The sequence below is a fragment of the Oncorhynchus mykiss genome, chromosome 12 (assembly GCF_013265735.2).
Source record: "Oncorhynchus mykiss isolate Arlee chromosome 12, USDA_OmykA_1.1, whole genome shotgun sequence".
NCBI lineage: Eukaryota > Metazoa > Chordata > Actinopteri > Salmoniformes > Salmonidae > Oncorhynchus > Oncorhynchus mykiss.
In genome coordinates this window covers 8,618,643-8,645,512 of record NC_048576.1, presented here as the reverse complement: position 1 = coordinate 8,645,512, position 26,870 = coordinate 8,618,643, and the positions used below count along the sequence as shown (strand labels likewise).

At 42.6% G+C, this 26,870-nt stretch overlaps 1 protein-coding gene across 4 annotated transcripts in view; it reads left to right on the top strand.

Annotated features, from left to right (window-relative positions):
* arhgap24 (Rho GTPase activating protein 24) overlaps positions 1–26,870 on the top strand; it is a 215,225-nt gene that overhangs the window by 164,041 nt on the left and 24,314 nt on the right. For 3 of the 4 annotated variants that reach the window (XM_036936831.1, XM_021622595.2, XM_036936830.1), the window contains 2 exons: positions 10,047–10,169; positions 24,771–24,978. In XM_036936831.1, the coding sequence (XP_036792726.1) occupies positions 10,047–10,169; positions 24,771–24,978 (331 nt within the window). Of the gene's footprint in view, positions 1–10,046; positions 10,170–10,704; positions 10,778–24,770; positions 24,979–26,870 lie in introns of those variants that run through there. The other variant, XM_036936832.1, reaches the window with a different exon arrangement.

Genomic DNA, 26,870 nt, shown 5'->3' with positions numbered 1-26,870 from the left:
TTAATTAATTTGACATGTTTTCTAAACGTTTGGAGACTGTACAGCCATGACAGAACATTGCTCCATGTGATTGTGAAAGAACGCGTGGATAGCCTATAATTAGCTGAAAAATAGCTGATGCAGTGTAGTGGTCTCCCACTGATGATAGATCGTTGGGTAAATGACTCGCGAATGTTTTGGACAGATTCCATTGGCATGCCATGCGTGTTGAAGAAGAAGACCGTGATTAATAGGCTACACAAATCGTTCAAATCCTTAACACATTTCTTATACCAACTTGCTACAAATGAAATATCGAATGACGCACATTTTATAAATGTAAATCCTGTGAACAGAAACAGAATGGTGTAGCGTAGACATATAATATATTGTCCTGTTCTAGTCATTCTATTTGAATGTGGTGTAACACAATAGTAAGAGTAGCACTTGTTACCATCTGATTTTAAGCCTTTAAATTGACAAAATTATCCCTTCTTCTGTGGAGTCCATAATGACAATAAGTATGGGCTTCCTCTGAAAGGAAGTCAATGGGACTGTGGTCAGCAGGGCCAATCATGGAGTTATCAAAGGCAGTTAATGATTAAAGAAGATGGTGGTGGCTCTGATGCAACAGTTCGGGACCAATGATGTATATAAACCATGGATTGCAGGTCATATGTATTAGCTATTGAGGCTGTGAAGCCACTGGTTGGCCATATTGTAACTCCCCAGGAGCAGTCCTCCATAGGAATGAATGGATTAATTATGAAATTATGAAAAATTTAGCCACCCATGAGGCTACTAGGTCATTTGACTGCAGGAAATTCTTAAAAATAAAGTTAGTGTATTTCTTCTTGAACTCTGGGCAGTGAGAGAATAAGCTATTGAAAGCAATTGAACAGGTTTAATTCTCTCACAAACTTCATCTGAAAGTTTCAGTATTGATTATTGGAAACCCAAGAACATGTCGTAGAACAGTAATCTCAGTAGGAAATATGCTAATATGATTTCCATTGCTAGCTAGCTAAATCAGTTGCCTAGTGACAATCGTCTTTAAAAAAAAATATTTTAAAATTTTATTTAACTAGGCAAGTCAGTTAAGAACAAATTCTTATTTACAATGATGGCCTACCATCAGTGGGAACAGTGGGTTAACTGCCTTGTTCAGGGGCAGAACGATTTTCACCTTGTGAGCCAGGTAAAGGGAGGGAGGGAGGGAGCGAGAGCCAGGTAACAGGAGGGAGGGAGAGCCAGGTAAAGGGAGGGAGAGAGCGAGAGCCAGGTAAAGGGAGGGAGAGCCAGGTAAAGGGAGGGAGAGCCAGGTAAAGGGAGGGAGGGAGGGAGGGAGAGCCAGGTAAAGGAAGGGAGAGCCAGGTAAAGGGAGGGAGGGAGAGCCAGGTAAAGGGAGGGAGAGCCAGGTAAAGGGAGGGAGGGAGGGAGAGCCAGGTAAAGGGAGGGAGAGCCAGGTAAAGGGAGGGAGGGAGGGAGAGCCAGGTAAAGGGAGGGAGGGAGAGCCAGGTAAAGGGAGGGAGGGAGAGCCAGGTAAAGGGAGGGAGAGCCAGGTAAAGGGAGGGAGAGCCAGGTAAAGGGAAGGAGGGAGGGAGAGCCAGGTAAAGGGAGGGAGGGAGCGCCAGGTAAAGGGAGGGAGGGAGAGCCAGGTAAAGGGAGGGAGGGAGAGCCAGGTAAAGGGAGGGAGAGCCAGGTAAAGGGAAGGAGGGAGGGAGAGCCAGGTAAAGGGAGGGAGGGAGAGCCAGTTAAAGGGAAGGAGGGAGGGAGAGCCAGGTAAAGGGAGGGAGGGAGGGAGAGCCAGGTAAAGGGAGGAAGGGAGAGCCAGGTAAAGGGAGGGAGGGAGAGCCAGGTAAAGGGAAGGAGGGAGAGCCAGGTAAAGGGAGGGAGGGAGAGCCGGGTAAAGGGAAACTAGAGTTGGTTGGGAGAGGCTTGATGCTGTGAGCTTTATGGTTGTTAATTGACTGCTTTAGTTATTGTTTGTCTGGTTTTTCAAGACAGGTTGTCCTCGATGACTGAAAATGAATTTTTATTCCATTTACATTCCATTGAATTTGTTATTGTAGTCTCGTTCAATAGTAATATGTCTTGACTGTCACAGCAAGCCAAAACATTAAGAACACCTTCCTGGCCTCCCGAGTGGCTCAGTGGTCTAAGGCATTACACCGCAGTGCTTGAGGCATCACTACAGAGCCGGGTTCCATCCCAGGCTGTGTCGCAGCCGGCTGCAACCGGAAGACCCATGAGCCGGCGCACAATTGGGTTAAGGGAGGGTTTGGCCGGCCTGGATGACCTTGTCCCATCGCGCTCTAGTGACTCCTTGTGGTGGGCCGGGCACATGCACGCTGACTTCATTCGTCAGTTGAACAGTGTTTCCTCCGAGACATTTGTGCGCCTGGCTTTCGGGTTAAGCGAGCAGTGTGTCAAGAAGCAGTGCGTCTTGGCAGGGTCGTGTTTTGGAGGATGCATGGCTCTCAACCTTCGCCTCTCTGTAGTCCGTACGGGAGTAGCAAGGATGGGAAAAGACTACCTATATGGGAGAAAAGGGCGTAAAAAGTTGTTTTTATTTTTAAAGAACACCTTAATGCCCAATATTGCCCTCAGAACAGCCTCAATTCGTCTGGGCATGGACTCTATAAGGTGTCAAAAGCATTCCATGGGGATGTTGGCTGACCATTTATGATTTTTCAACGCCGATACCGATTATTGGAGGACCAAAAAAGCCGATACCGATTAATCGGACGATTTTTATTTGTATTTTTTTATGTATTTGTAATAATGACAATTACAACAATACTGAATGAACACTTATTTTAACTTAATATAACACATCAATAAAATCTATTTAGCCTCAAGTAAATAATAAAACATGTTCAATTTGGTTTAAATTATGCAAAAACAAAGTGTTGGGAGAAGAAAGTAAAAGTGCAATATGTGCCATGTAAGAAAGCTAATGTTTCAGTTCCTTGCTCAGAACATGAGAACATATGAAAGCTGGTGGTTCCTTTTAACATGAGTCTTCAATATTCCCAGGTAAGAAGTTTTAGGTTGTAGTTATTATAGGAATTATAGGACTATTTCCCTCTATACCATTTGTATTTAATTAACCGTTGACTATTGGATGTTCTTATAGTCACTTTAGTATTGCCAGTGTAACAGTATAGCTTCCTTCCCTTTCCTCGCTCCTCCCTGAGCTCGAACCAGCAACACAACGACAACAGCCACCACATCGAAGCAGCGTTACCCATGCAGAGCAAGGGAAACAACCACCCCAAGGCTCAGAGCGAGTGAAGTTTGAAACGCTATTAGCGAGATTGCTGTTTGAATGAATGTTTGCGCGCCTGCTTCTGCCTACCACCGCTCAGTCAGATACTTGTATGCTTGTATGCTCAGTCAGATTATATGCAACACAGGACACGCTAGATAATATCTAGTAATATCATCAACCATGTGTAGTTAACTAGTGATTATGATTGATTGTTTTTTATAAGATAAGTTTAATGCTAGCTAGCAACTTACCTTGGCTTACTGCATTTGCGTAACAGGCAGTCTCCTTGTGGAGTGCAACGAGAGAGAGGCAGGTCGTTATTGCGTTGGACTAGTTAGCTGTAAGGTTGCAAGATTGGATCCCCCGAGCTGACAAGGTGAAAATCTGTCGCTCTGCCCTGAACGAGGCAGTTAACCCACCGTTTCTAGGCCGTCATTGAAAATAAGAATGTGTTCTTAACTGACTTGCCAAGTTAAATAAAGATTAAATAAAGTTGTAAAAAAAATAAATAATAATAATTGACAAATCGGCATCCAAAAATACCGATTTCCGATTGTTATGAAAACTTGAAATCGGCCCTAATTAATCGGCCATTCCGATTAATCGGTCGACCTCTAATGTTAGCCCATGTTGACAACAATGCTTCCTACAGTTGTGTCAAGTTGGTTGGATGTGGTGGACCATTCTTGATACACATTGGGAAACTGTTGAGTGTGAAAAACCCAGCAGCGTTGCAGTTCTTCACACAAACCGGTGCGCCAGGCATCTACTACCATAACCCGTTCAAAGGCATTTACATCTTTTGTCTTGCCCTTTCACCCCTTTGAATGGCACACATACAAATCATTTCTCAATTGTATCAGGGATTAAAAATCCTGGATTTAAAAAAAAGTTACATCAATAAGGGATCAGAGCTTTCACCTGGATTCACCTGGTCAGTCTATGTAATGGAAAGAACAGGTGTTCTTCATGTTTTGTACACTCAGTGTATATAAAGTTGAAGTCGGAAGTTTACATACACTTAGGTTGGAGTCATTAAAACTGTTTTTTCAACCACTCCACAAATTTCTTGTTAACAAACTATAGTTTTGGCAAGTCGGTTAGGACATCTACTTTGTGCTTGACACAAGTAATTTTTCCAACAATTGTGTACAGACAGATTATTTAACTTATAATTCACTGTATCACAATTCCAGTGGGCCAGACGTTTACATACACTAAGTTGACTGTGCCTTTAAACAGCTTGGAAAATTCCAGAAAATGATTTTGTGGCTTTAGAAGCTTCTGATAGGCTAATTGACATCATTTGAGTCAATTGGAGGTGTAGCTGTGGATGTATTTCAAAGCCTTCCTTCAAACTCAGTGCCTCTTTGCTTGACATCATGAGACATTTTTAGTTTTACAGTGTCATGATCCTGACTAAACATGGGTTAGTTTACAGTGTCATGATCCTGACTAAACACATGGGTTAGTTTACAGTGTCATCATCCTGACTAAACATGGGTTAGTTTACAGTGTCATCATCCTGACTAAACATGGGTTAGTTTACAGTGTCATCATCCTGACTAAACACATGGGTTAGTTTACAGTGTCATCATCCTGACTAAACATGGGTTAGTTTACAGTGTCATCATCCTGACTAAACACGGGTTCGTTTACAGTGTCATCATCCTGAATAAACACATGGGTTAGTTTACAGTGTCATCATCCTGACTAAACATGGGTTAGTTTACAGTGTCATCATCCTGACTAAACATGGGTTAGTTTACAGTGTCATCATCCTGACTAAACATGGGTTAGTTTACAGTGTCATCATCCTGACTAAACACATGGGTTAGTTTACAGTGTCATGATCCTGACTAAACATGGGTTAGTCTACAGTGTCATCATCCTGACTAAACACATGGGTTAGTTTACAGTGTCATCATCCTGACTAAACACATGGGTTAGTTTACAGTGTCATCATCCTGACTAAACATGGGTTAGTTTACAGTGTCATCATCCTGACTAAACACATGGGTTAGTTTACAGTGTCATGATCCTGACTAAACACATGGGTTAGTTTACAGTGTCATGATCCTGACTAAACACATGGGTTAGTTTACAGTGTCATCATCCTGACTAAACATGGGTTAGTTTACAGTGTCATCATCCTGACTAAACACATGGGTTAGTTTACAGTGTCATCATCCTGACTAAACACATGGGTTAGTTTACAGTGTCATCATCCTGACTAAACACATGGGTTAGTTTACAGTGTCATCATCCTGACTAAACACATGGGTTAGTTTACAGTGTCATCATCCTGACTAAACATGGGTTAGTTTACAGTGTCATCATCCTGACTAAACACATGTGTTAGTTTACAGTGTCATCATCCTGACTAAACATGGGTTAGTTTACAATGTCATCATCCTGACTAAACACATGGGTTAGTTTACAGTGTCATCATCCTGACTAAACACATGGGTTAGTTTACAGTGTCATGATCCTGACTAAACATGGGTTAGTTTACAGTGTCATCATCCTGACTAAACACATGGGTTAGTTTACAGTGTCATCATCCTGACTAAACATGGGTTAGTTTACAGTGTCATCATCCTGACTAAACATGGGTTAGTTTACAGTGTCATGATCCTGACTAAACACGGGTTGGTATTCATGCTGCAGTTCTATAAATACATTGTTAATCGCTGACACAGCGATATCTCCTGCTGGATGAAAATCAATGGAGAGAATGGAAGAGCTAGGTCTCTGGGGAGAGGTGTAGACAGCACCAGCCACATTCATAATTTAGTCTGTGCCCAATAATTTCTCTGTTAACTACTAGGCTACATCTCCAAGCAGACTTCAACAAGATTCGTACAAGATCTCTATCTGAAGAATGTCACTTGACTGGTCTAGGTTTACAGTACGTATTTCCACGAGGGGTTTGGCTGGTACACAGGTCTGGTACTGTTGTCATGGTAATAAGAGCGTTGCATCTGGAAGCTTAGTCAAGCCCCTTCAAGCCCTCCAACGACATGTATCAAATGTCTAAGTGAGTGTTTTAGAGCCGTTTTCCACAGAGAGCCCGATACAGGATACTCAGCCAGCCTATACACTAGATTACGGTAGAATCTTGTTTTCACTACATTACGGTAGTATCTTGTATACACTGCATTATGGTATTATCTTGTATACACTACATTATGGTAGTATCTTGTTTTCACTACATTACGGTAGTATCTTATATACACTACATTACGGTAGTATCTTAAGCTATTAGTGTGGACCGACAATTAGGCCATAGACTTTGTTGGTGTGATTATCAGGCCATAGACAGTGTTGGTGTGATTATCAGGCCATAGACAGTGTTGGTGTGATTATCAGGCCATAGACAGTGTTGGTGTGATTATCAGGCCATAGACAGTGTTGGTGTGATTATCAGGCCATAGACAGTGTTGGTGTGATTATCAAGCCATAGACAGTGTTGGTGTGATTATCAGGCCATAGACAGTGTTGGTGTGATAATCAGGCCATAGACAGTTGGTGTGATTATCAGGCCATAGACAGTGTTGGTGTGATCAGGCCATAGACAGTGTTGGTGTGATTATCAGGCCATATACAGTGTTGGTGTGATAATCAAGCCATAGACAGTGTTGGTGTGATTATCAGGCCATAGACAATTGGTGTGATTATCAGGCCATAGACAGTGTTGGTGTGATAATCAGGCCATAGACAGTGTTGGTGTGATAATCAGGCCATAGACAGTTGGTGTGATTATCAGGCCATAGACAGTGTTGGTGTGATCAGGCCATAGACAGTGTTGGTGTGATTATCAGGCCATATACAGTGTTGGTGTGATAATCAAGCCATAGACAGTGTTGGTGTGATTATCAGGCCATAGACAATTGGTGTGATTATCAGGCCATAGACAGTGTTGGTGTGATAATCAGGCCATAGACAGTGTTGGTGTGATTATCAGGCCATAGACAGTGTTGGTGTGATTATCAGGCCATAGACAGTGTTGGTGTGATTATCAAGCCATAGACAGTGTTGGTGTGATTATCAGGCCATAGACAGTGTTGGTGTGATAATCAGGCCATAGACAGTTGGTGTGATTATCAGGCCATAGACAGTGTTGGTGTGATCAGGCCATAGACAGTGTTGGTGTGATTATCAGGCCATATACAGTGTTGGTGTGATAATCAAGCCATAGACAGTGTTGGTGTGATTATCAGGCCATAGACAATTGGTGTGATTATCAGGCCATAGACAGTGTTGGTGTGATAATCAGGCCATAGACAGTGTTGGTGTGATTATCAGGCCATAGACAATTGGTGTGATTATCAGGCCATAGACAGTTTTGGTGTGATTATCAGGCCATAGACAGTGTTGGTGTGATAATCAGGCCATATACAGTTGGTGTGATTATCAGGCCATAGACAGTGTTGGTGTGATCAGGCCATAGACAGTGTTGGTGTGATTATCAGGCCATAGACAGTGTTGGTGTGATAATCAGGCCATAGACAGTTTTGGTGTGATTATCATGCCATAGACAATTGGTGTGATTATCAGGCCATAGACAGTTTTGGTGTGATTATCAGGCCATAGACAGTGTTGGTGTGATAATCAGGCCATAGACAGTTGGTGTGATTATCAGGCCATAGACAGTTGGTGTGATTATCAGGCCATAGACAGTGTTGGTGTGATAATAAGGCCATAGACAATTGGTGTGATTATCAGGCCATAGACAGTGTTGGTGTGATTATCAGGCCATAGACAGTATTGGTGTGATTATGAGGCCATAGACAGTTGGTGTGATTATCAGGCCATAGACAGTTGGTGTGATTATCAGGCCATAGACAGTTGGTGTGATTATCAGGCCATAGACAGTGTTGGTGTGATTATCAGGCCATAGACAGTGTTGGTGTGATAATCAGGCCATAGACAGTTGGTGTGATTATCAGGCCATAGACAGTGTTGGTGTGATTATCAGGCCATAGACAGTGTTGGTGTGATAATCAGGCCATAGACAGTGTTGGTGTGATTATCAGGCCATAGACAGTGTTGGTGTGATTATCAGGCCATAGACAGTTGGTGTGATTATCAGGCCATAGACAGTGTTGGTGTGATAATAAGGCCATAGACAATTGGTGTGATTATCAGGCCATAGACAGTGTTGGTGTGATTATCAGGCCATAGACAGTATTGGTGTGATTATGAGGCCATAGACAGTTGGTGTGATTATCAGGCCATAGACAGTTGGTGTGATTATCAGGCCATAGACAGTTGGTGTGATTATCAGGCCATAGACAGTGTTGGTGTGATTATCAGGCCATAGACAGTGTTGGTGTGATAATCAGGCCATAGACAGTTGGTGTGATTATCAGGCCATAGACAGTGTTGGTGTGATTATCAGGCCATAGACAGTGTTGGTGTGATAATCAGGCCATAGACAGTGTTGGTGTGATTATCAGGCCATAGACAGTGTTGGTGTGATTATCAGGCCATAGACAGTGTTGGTGTGATTATCAGGCCATAGACAGTGTTGGTGTGATTATCAGGCCATAGACAGAGTTGGTGTGATTATCAGGCCATAGACAGTGTTGGTGTGATTATCAGGCCATAGACAGTGTTGTTGTGATTATCAGGCCATAGACAGTGTTGGTGTGATTATCAGGCCATAGACAGTGTTGGTGTGATTATCAGGCCATAGACAGTGTTGGTGTGATTATCAGGCCATAGACAGTGTTGGTGTGATAATCAGGCCATAGACAGTGTTGGTGTGATTATCAGGCCATAGACAGTGTTTGTGTGATAATCAGGCCATAGACAGTGTTGGTGTGATAATCAGGCCATAGACAGTGTTGGTGTGATATTCAGGCCATAGACAGTGTTGGTGTGATTATCAGGCCATAGACAGTGTTGGTGTGATTATCAGGCCATAGACAGTGTTGGTGTGATTATCAGGCCATAGACAGTGTTGGTGTGATAATCAGGCCATAGACAGTTGGTGTGATTATCAGGCCATAGACAGTTGGTGTGATTATCAGGCCATAGACAGTGTTGGTGTGATTATCAGGCCATAGACAGTTGGTGTGATTATCAGGCCATAGAGGTAAAAGGTCTCTATGGTTGTACATCTGGTCTGTCTGGAAGGCATACTCTGTAAACACACACACACACACACACACACACACACACACACACACACACACTCTGAGACTGTGAAAGCCCTTGATGTTTGTGTCTGTCCGCACCTTGATTTTGTCAGCCCTTGGGGCGTCAATGACCCCCCTCCAAGTCACACTGTAATTACAGACCATTATAACACCACAGACACAGACCCACTTCCGACAAGCATCTGTTAGGCTGACACTGTTATTACTGAATAAGTAATTTACTGTGGTTTTGACAATTTATTGTGTTCTTATTATGTTAGTAATGTTATAGCAGATGATAACTGTTATTATCGTACCCTACCATTTAATGTTTTCGAATGATAAAAAAAAGAAACTATGCATTCTATGCGTCCATGTCAAAGGAGGTTGGTGGCACCTTAATTCGGGAGGATGGTCTAGTGGAATGGTAAAAAAAAAAAAAAAAACATGGTTTCCATGGTTTCCAGGTGTTTGATGCCATTCTATTCGCTCTGTTTCAGCCGTTATTGTGAGCCGTCCTCCCCTCAGCAGCCTCCACTGTTCCATGTGGTTTCCATGGAGAGATTTTGACCTCTTCGGTCCTCGTCAAGTCTTCATGTTTTACTCACGCTTTGTTTTCCCTTCTTTCTGATCTTCCTTCCTTGCAGGAGGAGACAGGGAGCGGATGACAGCGAATCATGAGACATACCTTCTTATGGCCAGCACCCAGAATGACATGGAGGATTGGGTGAAGACCATACGCAGGGTCATATGGGCCCCATTTGGTGGAGGTTAGTACACAGGGTCATATGGGCCCCATTTGGTGGAGGTTAGTGCACAGGGTCATATGGGCCCCATTTGGTGGAGGTTAGTACACAGGGTCATATGGGCCCCATTTGGTGGAGGTTAGTACACAGGGTCATATTGGCCCCATTTGGTGGAGGTTAGTACACAGGGTCATATTGGCCCCATTTGGTGAAGGTTAGTACACAGGGTCATATTGGCCCCATTTGGTGGAGGTTAGTACACAGGGTCATATTGGCCCCATTTGGTGGAGGTTAGTACACAGGGTCATATGGGCCCCAATTGGTGGAGGTTAGTACACAGGGTCATATGGGCCCCATTTGGTGGAGGTTAGTACACAGGGTCATATGGGCCCCATTTGGTGGAGGTTAGTACACAGGGTCATATGGGCCCCATTTGGTGGAGGTTAGTACACAGGGTCATATTGGCCCCATTTGGTGGAGGTTAGTACACAGGGTCATATTGGCCCCATTTGGTGGAGGTTAGTACACAGGGTCATATGGGCCCCAATTGGTGGAGGTTAGTACACAGGGTCATATGGGCCCCATTTGGTGGAGGTTAGTACACAGGGTCATATGGGCCCCATTTGGTGGAGGTTAGTTAGTGCACCCATGATGCATGCGTTTCAGTCCAAGACTAGACTAGGCTAGACTTAATCTGTAACTGGCTCTATACGTTGTTTTTTAGCACAATAAATCATTATCAGGAGGGTATGTCTCAGTGATTAACACTATAGTGTAATTTTTATCAGGAGGGCATGTCTCTGTGATTAACACTATAGTGTCATTATTATCAGGAGGGCATATCTCTGTGAATGAACATATGGTGCTACCGGTCATTCCATCTGGAGGCTGGAGTTGAATGTCTTGTCAAAAATAAAGCAAAGCTCATTCAACTCTGCGTTTGTTAAGGAAACATTTGATCTCTGAATCAACAACACAGATTGTGTTGTTACTATGTGCTAATCGTATGCTCTAACACACACACACACAGACACGCGCGTACACACACACACCAGTGTTGATTTCGTCAACAAAAATAATGACTCAGCAATTTTTTTTGTGGTAGTTGATGAGACCGTAATTGACAAAATAGACCCAGAAAAAAATAGAACTAACATATATTATTTTTCATTTCATTTCACTAAAATGAGACATGACGAAATTATCGCTGTCCAGTGGACTGGACAAGAGTGTTTGGAGAGATTAAGATATTTTCATCGACAATCACAATTAATATTAGCAGCACAGATGCACTGTGCAGTTCTTGATTCTAGTCCTTACCATTCCTAAAATATGACCCATAATACCATTCATAAAATATGACCCATAATACCATTCCTAAAATATGACCCATAATACCATTCCTAAAATATGACCCATAATACCATTCATAAAATATGACCCATAATACCATTAAAAAAATATGACCCATAATAACATTCCTAAAATATGACCCATAATACCATTCCTAAAATATGACCCATAATACCATTCATAAAATATGACCCATAATACCATTCATAAAATATGACCCATAATACCATTCCTAAAATATGACCCATAATACCATTCATAAAATATGACCCATAATACCATTCCTAAAATATGACCCATAATACCATTCATAAAATATGACTCATAATACCATTCATAAAATATGACCCATAATACCATTCCTAAAATATGACCCATAATACCATTCATAAAATATGACCCATAATACCATTCCTAAAATATGACCCATAATACCATTCATAAAATATGACCCATAATACCATTCCTAAAATATGACCCATAATACCATTCATAAAATATGACCCATAATACCATTAAAAAAATATGACCCATAATACCATTCCTAAAATATGACCCATAATACCATTCATAAAATATGACCCATAATACCATTCATAAAATATGACCCATAATACCATTCATAAAATATGACCCATAATACCATTCCTAAAATATGACCCATAATACCATTCCTAAAATATGACCCATAATACCATTCCTAAAATATGACCCATAATACCATTCCTAAAATATGACCCATAATACCGGCACTGCGTTTTTCTCCGTTCTATCGTGCATTGGCAGACCGTAAACAAGGCTACATGCAGGAACAGACCGTTAACCATCTGTTTAGGCTACAAATTGTTCAGTCACGTTACCTCGTTAGCTAGCTATAGCTAACAACCTGGGGCATGTCGTTCAACAGGATGCAACGTAAGGACCTGGGACTGGATTTCAGACTCAAGGTTAAGTGGCTCGACTACATCACCTGGCAAAACGGTCATTAACTCACGTTATACTTTAGGACACCAATGTTGCTGAGGGGTCTGTCGAATATTGAGTCAGTGATTTATGTTTACTATAGGTTAAATGAGACAATACAAATGTGATGTGACTAAAATTGAAGGGCATTTAGTTGACTAAAATGGCCCACAGTTTTTGTCATTTTGACAATATCTATAATGACTAAATGATAATGAAAATGACTAAATCATTATTCAAATTATATATTTTAGTCAAAAAAGACTGGCAAATTTACAACTGCACACACACACACACACACACACACACACACACACACACACACACACACACACACACACACACACACACACACACACACACACACACACACACACACACTGCACCCTCAGCACACAGCCTTGGTGGGCTTCCTTTGACATATTGCTGCAGTGGGACACACACACACACACACACACACACACACACACACACACACACACACACACACACACACAGACTGAGACTGAGGCTATTGGAGAGATAATACCCTAGAGATGCGATTAAAATTGTGGGTCATGTTCTGTTTGATCAGCCTGGTACTGTAGAGGCAGGGAGCTTGCTTAAACAAAGTTAACCGAAGTTAAGCTGTTCAGTAGCTGTTCAGTAGCTGTTCAGTAGCTGCCCACACCAATCAATCAATCAAATTTATTTATAAAGCCCTTTTTTACATCAGCCGATGTCACAAAATGCTGTACAGAAACCTAGCCTAAAACCCCAAACAGCAAGCAGTGCAGATGTAGAAGCACGGTGGCTAGGAAAAACTCCCTAGAAAGACCAGAACCTAGGAAGAAACCTAGAGAGGAACCAGGCTCTGAGGGATGGCCAGTCCTCTTCTGGCTGTGCCGGGTGGAGATTATAGCAGAACATGGCCAAGATGTTCAAATGTTCGTAGATGACCAGCAGGGTCAGATAATAATAATCACAGTGGTTGTAGAGGGTGCAACATAGCCATAGGTCATTCAGAGTTAGAGACAGCGGTTCATCTCTCCAGTGCCTTTCCGTTCACCTGCACACCCCTGGGCCAGACTACACTCAATCATAGGACCTACTGAAGAGATGAGTCTTCAATAAAGACTTAAAGGTCGCGACCGAGTCTGCATCTCTCACATGGATAGGCAGACCATTCCATAAAAATGTAATTCTATAGGAGAAAGTCCTGCCTCCAGCTGTTTGCTTAGAAATTCTAGGGACAGTAAGGAGGCCTGCGTCTTGTGACCGTAGCGTACGTGTAGGTATGTACGGCAGGACCAAATTGGAAAGATAGGTAGGAGCAAGCCCATGTAATGCTTAGTTAGGTTAGCAGTAAAACCTTGACATTATTCCTAGCCTTAACAGGAAGCCAGTGTAGAGAGACTAGCATTGAAGTAATATGATAAAATCTTTTGGTTCTAGTCAAGATTCTAGCATCCGTGTTTAGCACTAACTGAAGATTATTTAGTGCTTTATCCGGGTAACCGGAAAGTAGAGCATTGCAGTAGTCTAATCTAGAAGTGACAAAAGCATAGATACATTTTTCTGCACAATTTTTGGACAGAAAGTTTCAGATTTTTTCAATGTTACGAAGATAGAAAAAAGCATATTCTTGATATGTTCGTCAAAAGAGAGATCAGGGTCTAGATTAATTGTCAGATCCAACAGAGGATCTCTTTGTTTCTTGGGACCTAGAGCTAGCATCTCTGTTTTGTCTGAGTTTAAAAGTAAAACATTTGCCGCCTTCCACTTCCTTATGTCTGAAACACAGGCTTCCAATGAGGGCAATTTTGGGGCTTCACCATGTTTCATTGAAATTTACAGCTGTGTATCGTCCTCATAGCAGTGAAAGTTAACATTATGTTTCCGAATGACATCACCAAGAGGTAAAATATATATAGTGAAAACATTAGTGATCCTAAAACGAAGCCTTGAGGAACACCGAAATGTACAGTTGATTTGTCAGAAGACAAACCATTCACAGAGACAAACTGATATCTTTCCGACAGATAAGATCTAAACCAGGCCAGAACTTGTCCGTGTAGACCAATTTGGGTTTCCAATCTCTCCAAAAGAATGTGGTGAACGATGGTATCAAAAGCAGCACTAAGGTCTAGGAGCACGAGGAGAGATGCAGAGTCTCGGTCTGACGCCATTAAAAGGTCATTTACCACCTTCACAAGTGCCGTCTCAGTGCTATGATGGGGTCTAAAACCAGACTGAAGCGTTTTGTATACATTGTTTGTCTTCAGGAAAGTAGTGAGTTACTGCACAACAGCTTTTAAAATATATTTTGAGACGAATTGGAGATTCGATATAGGCCGATATTTTTATATATTTTCTGGGTTTGGCTTTTTCAAGAGAGGCTTTATTACTGCCACTTTTAGTGAGTTTGGTACTCATCCGGTGGATAGGGAGCTGTTTATTATATTCAACATAGAAGGGCCAAGCACAGGAAGCAGCTCTTTCAGTAGTTTAGTTGGAATAAGGTCCAGTATGCAGTTTGAAGGTTCAGAGGCCAAAACTATTTTCATCACTGTGTCAAGAGATATAGGATTAAAAAACTTGAGTGTCTCCCTTGATCCAAGGTCCTGGCAGAGTTGTGCAGACTCAGGACAACTGCTTTGGAGGAATACGCAGATTTAAAGAGGAGTCCGTAATTTGCTTTCTAATGATCATGATCTTTTCCTCAAAGAAGTTCATGAATGTATTACTGCTGAAGTAAAAGCCATGCTCTCTTGGGGAATGCTGCTTTTTAGTTAGCTTTGCAACAGTATCAAAAATACATTTTGGATTGTTCTTATTCTCCTCAATTAGGTTGGAAAAATAGGATAATCGAGCAGCAGTGAGGGCTCTTCGATTCTTTCCAAGCTAGTCGGAAGACTTCCAGTTTGGTGTAGAACCATTTCCGTTCCAATTTTCTGGAAGCTTGCTTTAGGGCTCGGGTATTTTCTGTATACCAGGGAGCTAGTTTCTTATGACAAATGTTTTTTGTTTTTAGGGGTGCGACTGCATCTAGGGTATTACGCAAGGTTAAATTTAGTTCCCCTGTTAGGTGGTTAACCGATTTTCGTACTCTGACGTCCTTGGGTAGGTGGAGGGAGTCTGGAAGGGCATCTAGGAATCTTTGGGTTGTCTGAGAAATTATAGCACGGCTTTTGATCCTTGGTTGGGGTCTGAGCCGATTATTTGCTGCGATTGCAAACATAATAAAATGGTGAATATTAAAGTCACCAAAATCAGAATATTATCTGCCATGGCTACAAGGTCCTATAGGAATTCAGGGTACTCAGTGAGGAACGCTGTATACGGCCCAGGAGGCCTATAAACAGTAGCTATGAAAAGTGATTGAGTAGGCTGCGTAGATTTCAAGACTAGAAGCTCAAAAGAGGAAAACGCAGTCAATTGTTTTTTTTGTAAATTGAAATTTTCTATCGTAAATGTTAGCAACACCTCCGCTTTTGCGGGATGGCGGGAGATATGGTCACTAGTGTAACCAGGAGGAGAGGCCTCATTTAACACAGTAAATTCATCAGGCTTAAGCCATGTTTCAGTCAGGCCAATCACATCAAGATTATGATCAGTGATTTGTTCATTGACTATAACTGCCTTTGAAGTGAGGGATCTGACATTAAGTAGCCCTATTTGAGATGTGAGAGATCACAATCTCTTTCAATAATAACAGGAATGGAGGAGGTCTTTATTCCAGTGAGATTGCTAAGGCGAACACCGCCATGTTTAGTTTTGCCCAATCTAGATCGAGGCACAGACACGGTCTCAATGGGGATAGCTGAGCTGACTACACTGACTATGCTAGTGGCAGACTCCACTAAGCTGTCAGGGTGGCTAACAGGGGGGTAGACATGACACCTAGATAGAGAAGTTCTCTCTTACTCTGGAAAATGTGCTTTTATGATTTGTTACCTACTGGTGGTTAATTTGTGGAGATGAGGTGGTGTTTAAAATCAATTTTGTTACATCTATTTCTCATCAATCTTTATGATCTGATACTAAGCTAATCAACACTAGTGCAATTTACTAGCACTCCATGTGGAATGGGTCTCCTTTTGTGTTCCAACTCGCGCGTGTGTGTACCGAGTGTATCCCGGCTGGGTAAGAGCCCACTCACCAACCTGTGTAGTCTGAGTAGCCAGCCAGCCAAGCACTCCCCAAGGGCAGTCTTAGGAAGATGGAGTTCCATCCAATGAGACCAGGTACTCTGTGGGCTTTTACCTGTCCTGTGTAATATTACTGTGCCTCAAGGTCACCAGGTCACCAGGTCACCAGCCAGGTACAATATCACATCAACCCAAAAAGGTGTAGCGATTCCATGATGGTCAAGACAGGGCCACCCAACCCCTTAAGCACATGTGTTGCTCTCTATATCCTATCTTTATCTTGGTCAGTCTTTATCTATGCTATCTTTATCTATGCTATCTTTCTCTATGCTGTCTTTATCTATGCTATCTTTCTCTATGCTGTCTTTCTCTATGCTATCTTTATCTATGCTATATTTATCTATGCTATCTTTATTGCTATCTTTATCTATGCTATCTTTATTGCTATCTTTATCTACGCTATCTTTATTTTGGTCTATCTTTATCTATGCTATCTTTATTGCTATCTTTATCTATGCTGTCTTTATTTTGGTCTATATTTCTCTATGTTATCTTTATTGCTCTCTTTATCTATGCTATCTTTATCACGGTCAGTCTTTATCTGTGCTATCTTTATTGCTATCTTTATCTATGCTATCTTTATCTTGGTCGATCTTTATCTATGCTATCTTTCTCTATGCTATCCTTCTCTATGCTATCTCTATCGCTATCTTTATCTATGCTATCTTTCTCTATGCTATCCTTCTCTATGCTAGCTCTATTGCTATCTTTATCTATGCTATCTTTCTCTTGGTCTCTCCTTCTCTATGCTATCTTTATCTTGGTCTATCTTAGTCTGTGCTATCTTTCTCTTGGTCTATCCTTCTCTATGCTATCTTTATCTTGGTCTATCTTAGTCTGTGCTATCTTTATCTTGGTCTATCTTAGTCTGTGCTATCTTTATGTTGGTCTATCTTTCTCTATCAGTTGGTTTTTCCATCTTTTCCATTCATTGGCATTGTTCTCTCTGCTGATATCTCTGTCTACGATTAGTTCTCTATGTTCAGCTGTAAAGTATAGGGACTTGAATAATTATCTTCAATTTACATTCCTTCGATTTAACTTTAGTCTGAAAAATGGCAAGCCTTTATTATACTTGAAACTAGCGTTATTTTTCATTGTTTGGAATATTCTTCTAAAGATCTTGACATTTTAGAAAAGGTCCTCTTGTAAGGACGAAATGCACAATGATTGAATATATTACTATCCTGTGAAATATTTACTGCTGCTGACAGTTCTTCTTCTACCCTCTCTGCTGTGTTTAAATGTGAATCTATATTGGATACCATTGAACCAGGCTATTCTGTAGACATACTGTGTGTTGGATAATAGTACCTTTTCTGGCTCTGTGAAAGGGTAGTCATTTCATGTTGACAACATCCGAGGAATTTCCCTTGCACTCTCATCCACAGCCAGGAGAGACGACTGTCTGACTCTATTTGCACTCTCATCCACAGCCAGGAGAGACGACTGTCTGACTCTATTTGTTTATTCGTATAGTTTGTCCTCCGTTAGTCAGTACCTCTTCTAAGAGTGTGTGTTCTTTGATTAGCTCTTGTTGGATCAAAGCCTGTGAAGAATATTTGTGCAATTACATGATTTACAGACCCCCTGGATCCAGTTCCCACAGAGCAGAGAGAGGAGAAAATCTAAATCAAATTGTATTGGTCACATACCGATATTTAGCAGATGTAATTCTGGGTGTAGTGAAATGCTTGTTCCTAGCTCCAACAGTGCAGTAACATCTAACAATACACAACAATACACACACATCTAAAAAGGAAAATAATGGAAATAAGAAGTATAAAAATATTAGGATAACAAATGTCGGACTCCGGAGTATAAATATATATGTGATGGGATGTATAGATATTATGGACAGTATGTGGATAGAATATATAGTATATCTGAAGAATAGAACAGTATATGTACAGCAATAGTTAAATAGGATGAACTTGACTAGAATACAGTATATACATATGAAGTGGGTAAAACAGTATGCAAGCATTACCAAAGTGACCAGTGTTCCATTATTAAAGTGACCAGTCAGTCTCTGGGTCCCGGCTATGATGCACTTCCTTCTGGATGGTAGCGGGGTGAACAGGCCTTGGCTCGGCGGGGTGAACAGTCCTTGATGATCTTCTTTGACTTCCTGTGACACCGGGTGCTGTAGATGTCCTGGAGGCCAGGCAGCGTGCCCTCAGTGATGCGATGTGCAAGCCGCACCATCCTCTGGAGAGCTCTGCGGTTGAGGGCGGTGCAGTTGCCGTACCAGGCGGTGATACAGCCTGACAGGATGCTCTCAATGGTGCATCTGTAAAAGTTTGTGAGGGTCTTAGGGGCCAAGGCAAGGTTGAAGAGGCGCTGTTGCACCTTCTTCACCACACTGTCTGTGTGGGTGGACCATTTTACATGGTCAGTGATGTGTACGCCGAGGAACTTGAAGCTTCTTTCCACCTTCTCCACTGCAGCCCTGTCGATGTGAATGGTTGCGTGCTCCCTCTGCTGTCTCTTGAAGTCCACGATCAGCTCCTTCATTTTGTTGACATTGAGGGAGAGGTTATTTTCCTGGCACCACTCCACCAGGGCCCTCACCTCCTCCCTGTCGGCTGTTTCGCAACTGGGAGAATAGTGTAATATAAGGCTTTCTATTGTAGAGAGACCACTCAAACACACACCACTCAAACAAATAGCTCCAATATGCTGAGAGAGAGGAGCTATGGCCAACTGGAGACTATAGCCCTACAAAATAGTCTAACGACATTGAGCTCTTGGCTTTAGATGAAAGGAATGAGGTGGACCAGCCGTAACCTTTTTCTGTACCACCAACTGACTTTTGCTCTGTCCGGAGTACCCCTGAAGTACCCTCTCGTGTGCATTTGACCAGTAAGCCTATGGTCTCATGAATCTTCTACAGTACACCCTGTGTACCCCGGTATATTTGTAGCAAACAGAGCGAGCAGTGGCTCGAACAAGAGCCACGATCGTAAATGTTAATGCATTTGGGAATAGAATGTATTTTTCTCACAGTCGTTCGCACCCAAACTACCACAGCAAGGAGACCAAACTCTTCCTACTGCTGAGGACTGATACTGCTGAGGACTGATATTCAGGAGGACTGATACTCCTGAGGACTGATACTCCTGAGGACTGATGCTCCTGAGGACTGATAAGCCTGACTGATAAGCCTGCAGACTGAAACTCCTGAGGACTCATAATCCAGAGGACTGATAGTCCAGAGGACTGATACTCCTGAGGACAGATACTCCCGAGGACTCATACTCCTGAGGACTCATACTCCCGAGGACAGATGCTCCTGAGGACTGATACTCCTGAGGACAGATACTCCTGAGGACGGATACTCCTGAGGACAGATACTCCTGAGGACAGATACTCCTGAGGACTGATACTCCTGAGGACAGATACTCCTGAGGGCGGATACTCCTGAGGACAGATACTCCAGAGGACTGATACTCCTGAGGACAGATACTCCTGAAGACTGATACTCCTGAGGACTGATACTCCAGAGGACTGATACTCCTGAGGTCTGATACTCCTGAGGACAGATACTCCTGAGGTCTGATACTCCTGAGGACTGATACTCCTGAGGACAGATACTCCTGAGGACTCATACTCCCGAGGGCTTTGGCTCAGTCAAGAGAGCACCATGAGAGAGCACAGTGGAAATGATTAGCGCTAGAATGTGTGTGTGGGGGTGTGTATGTGTGTGGGTGTGTGTGTGTGTCTGGCCGCCTGAACAGCATTCACCACACACGTCAGACAACGGAGGGCAGTGAGAGGGGCCTCTCTCTCTTTCTCCTGAGCTCTCTCTCTCTCTCTCTCTCTCCCTCGACTGGATGTTTGGAGGCAATAGAATGGAGGGTTAGGACGACAAGAGGACTGTGTTGTATGGAGTGAAGAGGGGAGGGGCCGGGAGCACTCAGCTCAGCAGGCAGTAAGCTTGAGGAGAGGAGTTGACCTGGCAGGACCTGAGTGTTGAAGGAGGTTGCTAATTGGCTGTGGTAAAGCTGTCACAGTCTCCACTCCAGACCAGACTAGACGGTCGACCATCCAGGGAGTCTGTATAAAAGCCAGACTCTCCTCACCCGGCCTGGCCCGGCCAGCATGTCAGGAGGATTTACGTGTTTAAATCTACAGTAGCCTTCCACCTCTGCTAATACACCCACAGATCTACACACACACACAAACGTACACACAAACAAACAAATGTGCACACACACTCTGAACTGCTATATGTGGCCTCTGGATAACACTCTCAGATTCATGGCCTGTGGAATTTCTACTGACATTTCTCATTCTCTTTTCCTTGTATTCCTTTACTGGAGAAAGTAGTCTGGACACTTTGTTCAAGCCTCTCCCTGTGGAGAATGTAGTGTGGACACTTTGTTTAAGCCTCTCCTTGTGGAGAAAGTAGTCTGGACACTTTGTTCAAGCCTTTCCTTGTGGAGAAAGTAGTCTGGACACTTTGTTCAAGCCTCTCCTTGTGGAGAAAGTAGTCTGGACACTTTGTTCAAGCCTCTCCTTGTGGAGAAAGTAGTCTGGACACTTTGTTCAAGCCTCTTCTTGTGGAGAAAGTAGTCTGGACACTTTGTTCAAGCCTTTCCTTGTGGAGAAAGTAGTCTGGACACTTTGTTCAAGCCTCTCCTTGTGGAGAAAGTAGTCTGGACACTTTGTTCAAGCCTTTCCTTGTGGAGAAAGTAGTCTGGACACTTTGTTCAAGCCTCTCCTTGTGGAGAAAGTAGTCTGGACACTTTGTTTAAGCCTCTCCTTGTGGAGAAAGTAGTCTGGACACTTTGTTTAAGCCTCTTATTGTGGAGAAAGTAGTCTGGACACTTTGTTTAAGCCTCTTATTGTGGAGAAAGTAGTCTGGACACTTTGTTTAAGCCTCTTATTGTGGAGAAAGTAGTCTGGACACTTTGTTTAAGCCTCTTATTGTGGAGAAAGTAGTCTGGACACTTTGTTTAAGCCTCTCCTTGTGGAGAAAGTAGTCTGGACACTTTGTTTAAGCCTCTTATTGTGGAGAAAGTAGTCTGGACACTTTGTTTAAGCCTCTCCTTGTGGAGAAAGTAGTCTGGACACTTTGTTCAAGCCTTTCCTTGTGGAGAAAGTAGTCTGGACACTTTGCCTTTTCATGAGTGAGAGGTTTTCTTAGTTTGATCTGTGTATTTTGTGAAGATCTGACGTCACACTCTATAGACATTTCTTCAACTTCTGTTTTTGAATGAATGGAGACCGAAAGGACAGAAACAGAAGACTGGAAGAAGGACCCAGGGTAGAGAAAACATCTGGAAATACTCTTACCACTGTACTCTGCTGTTGCACTGTATTAAAAAACAGAGTAACTGAGACCTCACTGAAAACCACAAACAATGACAAAGTTATCATACCCATGGGGACACGCCTGTCACATCTCTGTCTTTCTATCTGCTCACACAGATGCTTGAATACACAGATCGTACTCGTCTTTTCCCTCATCTCCAACGATGCTGAGGCACGGGGGACTTTAAAACTGTGTTCCTTCAGCGCTCTGATTTTTTCCCATAGTTTTTTATTCATCGGATCATCTACCGGAAAATGACAAGTTGTGCCAGCTTCAAGAGGGGTGAGGTAAACACGTCACGACTCGTCTGGACACAGTCGTGTGTGAAGAGAGGGGTCACAGGTTACGTGTTTTATGGCTTTACATACCAGAACAGGGAAAACCTTTGGGAAAACCTATGTGTTTGAGATGACAATGTCATGCTCCTTATTGGGTTTTAGAGTGGAGATATACTGTTGACAAAGATACTGTATTATAAGTGAGTGTTGCTGAGTGTTTCGTTATTTTGTTTATTAGCTCAATGTTTCAGAATGTCTCTGTATCAACTCTTTGGTAAGATTGGAACAACACACTTTAGGGACATGCAGGATTTTGAACAACAGAATTAGACTATTGCAGTTGCTCATTGTTAACTGTGCCATACCTCATTGTAGCCTACCACATGTTGTGTTCAGGGCCAGGCCTCTGTCTCTGTCTGTGTCTGGAGACCAGAACAGTATGCAGCAGATCCAACGCTCTCAGGAAGGCAGCCTTAGCAGCTCTAATCCCCTGTTGAACGACGTCCGCATGAGACCTTTAAATGTGAACTACACCTGGGTTCAAACACTATTTGAAATCGTTCAAATACTTTGAGTGTTTGTGTCATCCTGCCTGGAGTGCCAGATTGCCAATTTTGCTTGTTTAGGACTATTTTATTAGTCCATAAAGTCAGGCATGCTCAATCAAGCACAGATAACGTTTTTATTTTTTATTATTTCAAATACTATTTGAAGCCAGGTCTGATGTGAATCACAATTTGTTTCTAATGGATTGCCACAGACAAAAGGCCAGAGCAGCAGAGAGTAGAACATAGAAAAGGAGAGGAGACCCAAAACAAAGGAGAGGAGAGGAGAGGAGAGGAGAGGAGAGGAGAGGAGAGGAGAGGAGAGGAGAGGAGAGGAGAGGAGAGGAGAGGAGAGGAGAGGAGAGGAGAGGAGAGGAGAGGAGAGGAGAGGAGAACAACAGAGGAGAGGAGAGGAGAACAGAGGAGATGAGAACAGAACAGAGGAGATGAGAACAGAACAGAGGAGATGAGAGGAGAACAGAGGAGAACAGAACAGAGGAGAGGAGAACAGAACAGAGGAGATGAGAGGAGAACAGAGGAGAGGAGAGGAGAACAGAACAGTGGAGATGAGAGGAGAACAGAACAGAGGAGAGGAGAACAGAACAGAGGAGATGAGAGGAGAACAGAACAGAGGAGATGAGAGGAGAACAGAACAGAGGAGATGAGAGGAGAACAGAACAGAGGAGAACAGAACAGAGGAGATGAGAGGAGAACAGAACAGAGGAGAACAGAACAGAGGAGATGAGAGGAGAACAGAACAGAGGAGAACAGAACAGAGGAGAGGAGAACAGAACAGAGGAGAGGAGAGGAGAACAGAACAGAGGAGAGGAGAGGAGAACAGAACAGAACAGAGGAGAACAGAACAGAGGAGAGGAGAACAGAACAGAGGAGAGGAGAACAGAGGAGATGAGAACAGAACAGAGGAGAACAGAACAGAGGAGAACAGAACAGAGGAGAACAGAACAGAGGAAAGGAGAACAGAGGAGAACAGAACAGAACAGAACAGAGGAGAGGAGAGGAGAGGAGAGGAGAACAGAACAGAGGAGAACAGAACAGAACAGAGGAGAGGAGAACAGAGGAGATGAGAACAGAACAGAGGAGAACAGAACAGAGGAGAACAGAACAGAGGAGAACAGAACAGAGGAGAGGAGAACAGAGGAGAACAGAACAGAACAGAACAGAGGAGAGGAGAGGAGAGGAGAACAGAACAGAGGAGAACAGAACAGAGGAGAGGAGAAGAGAAGAGAAGAGAAGAGAAGAGAGGAGAAGAGAGGAGAGGAGAGGAGAGGAGAGGAGAGGAGAGGAGAGGAGAGGAGAGGAGAGGAGAGGAGAGGAGAGGAGAGGAGAGGAGAGGCAGTTTGATTTAATCTCTTGGATTTGTAGGTGTTTTGTGTAGGATTAATAATACATTTTCTTTACTACAGTGGTCAGAGTCAGATCTATTTTAGGCTGAGAACAGAAAAACAGATTCCATTGGAATTAATCAGATGGTTTAGGATCCCCATGTTCTCTTTGATGCTGTTATCTGTGTGACTTTAGTAACATGAGCCAGTTTCTCCCTATTTGATACATTCAGATCGGGGGATAAATCTGGTCTGTTTTTTAATGGGCTTGATGTGATGCCATGGTTTGACAGGATATTTTCCCTTTAATGTTCTATAAGAAAAAGCTATAAAAAAAATCTAATTGTGAAAATCCTCAAAACATGTCCACTGCCAGTTAGTCCATCTTTTTGAAAAATCACTGTTAACTGAACACTAATGCAGTATTCTTCATAGCACACAGTGTTATGTTTCCTATGATACCTTTAGCTGTGAGTTGATCGCTGTTTTAACATCCTCCACATGCCAATGAGTCGTTACACATCATGTATAGGATGTCTTTTGGAAGAAAAAAAACACACAGATTTAACAAGAAAGGCACAATATACATCCTAAATCCTAACATTGAGCTGTGTGTGTTTGTGTCTCTGCCAGGTATCTTTGGTCAGAAGCTGGAGGAGACGGTGCGGTACGAGAGGCGTTATGGGAGCAGGCAAGCCCCCATGCTGGTGGAGCAGTGTGTGGGCTTTATACGCAAGTGGGGCCTACGGGAAGAAGGCCTGTTCAGGCTACCAGGGCAGGCCAACTTGGTCAAAGAGCTGCAGGATGCCTTTGACTGCGGAGAGAAGCCCTCCTTCGACTGGTATGTTACGTTTACTGTAAACGAGATGAAGAAATGTGTACAAATGTAAATGCACAACTTTCATTTTGCTTGTGTTTGAGTGTGATTCTGTTCATTCCATTATGAGCCTGTCCTCCTTATCTCTCCCTCCACCAGCCTCCACTGGTGTGTGTGTGTGTATATATATATATATATATACAGTATGGACTTTTTTAAGGGAAACCCCGCCTTGGACTGCATGTCAGCAATATACAATATACTGTATATACACTGAGTATACAAAACATTAAGGACTCCTGCTCTTTCCATTCAGAGGATGAATGGGCAAGACAAAAGATTTAAGTGCTTTTGAATGGGGTCATGGTAGTAGGTGCCAGGTGCACCGGTTTGTGTCAAGAACTGCAATGCTGCCGGGTTTTTCACGCTCAACAGTTTTCCATGTGTGTATCAAGAATGGTCCACCACCCAAAGGACATCCAGCCAAGTTGACACAACTGTGGGAAGCATTGGAGTCAACATGGGCCAGCATTCCTGTGGAACGCTTTCGACACCTTGTAAAGCCCATGCCTTGACGAATTGAGGCTGTTCTGAGGGAAAACGGGGGTGCAACTCAATATTAGGATGTGTATGGGAACCCACAGCATTGGCAGTGCTTTAGCCATTCTTATTCACTCTGCAATAAATAGAATCTCAAATCAAATTACACATTTTTTATCCTGTTTCCTGCTAATTCTGTATCGGGGTCTGCCAGGATCTTATACAATATTCCCACAGTAATAATCATTCTCAGACTGGGAATGACATGGAATTAAATCTGGGAGTGGAAAGTGGTGACAGACGGCTTTTGGCACATCAACCTAATGCCTCAGGGCATTATTATGGGATGCTCAGACACCTTACCTGTGATGACTTTTACTGACAGCTCTGTTGATATGCATTTCGTGCACATGACCTAAAGGAGTTCTCATATAGGTTAGCTGTTTAAAACTAAATGAGAAGTCACACCAACAATTTATTTTTAAACAAATGTACTTTTTTTTTCCCAGCATGCTCTACTGCAGATTGATATTTTGGAATAGTTTTTAATGTCTGTGTTTTTTGCATGTACACTGAGTGATTCATTGATCAAAAGTTATGCAAAACAAAGATAACATTTTTTTTCTTCTTAACTAATCCAATTATTGAATTTTGGTACCCATGACTGAAATGGTTGTTCCAGTTTAAATGGCTTGAGTAGTTTCTTCCCACTGTTCTTAACCCTTCCCACTGTTCTTAACAAATCTGTCGTTCTGCCCCCTGAACAAGGCAGTTAACCCACTGTTCCTAGGCCGTCATTGAAAATAAGAATTTGTTTTTAACTGATTTGCCTGGTAAAATAAAGGTACAAAAAATATATAATAAAAACCCTACTATACCTTACTCAAAAAAACGGCATATGTTTTACTCATATGAAGTTAGTACTGCTCACTTGAGCTATTTCACTTTCTTAACTACACTTTTTTTGGGGGGGGGGGGGGGGGGGGGGGGGGGGGGGGGGGAATCTGTTTCCTCAAAATCTTTGAGTAGCCAGAACTTATCCGGGTTTTACAGTGTAGAGGCCGATTCAGAGTCGAGATAAGAGAGTGCTCAACTCAGACTTCAGTGGAAACCATCAGTAAGAAACTTGCAGGAGTATTAAAAATGCAAGAGGGAGAGAGGGAGGGAAGGCGAACGAGGTAAGAAGGGAGAGAAATAGGTCGAAAGGGTGGAAGGGAAAAAGTGGGATATGGGGTCTCATCGAGTGTGACTGTAAAGTGCTGATTACATTCTGACGCTGACAGTCCTCCTGTAGTATTCTAACTCAGAATGACATTACATTCTGACACTGACAGTCCTCTTGTAGTATTCTAACTCAGAATGACATTATATTCTAA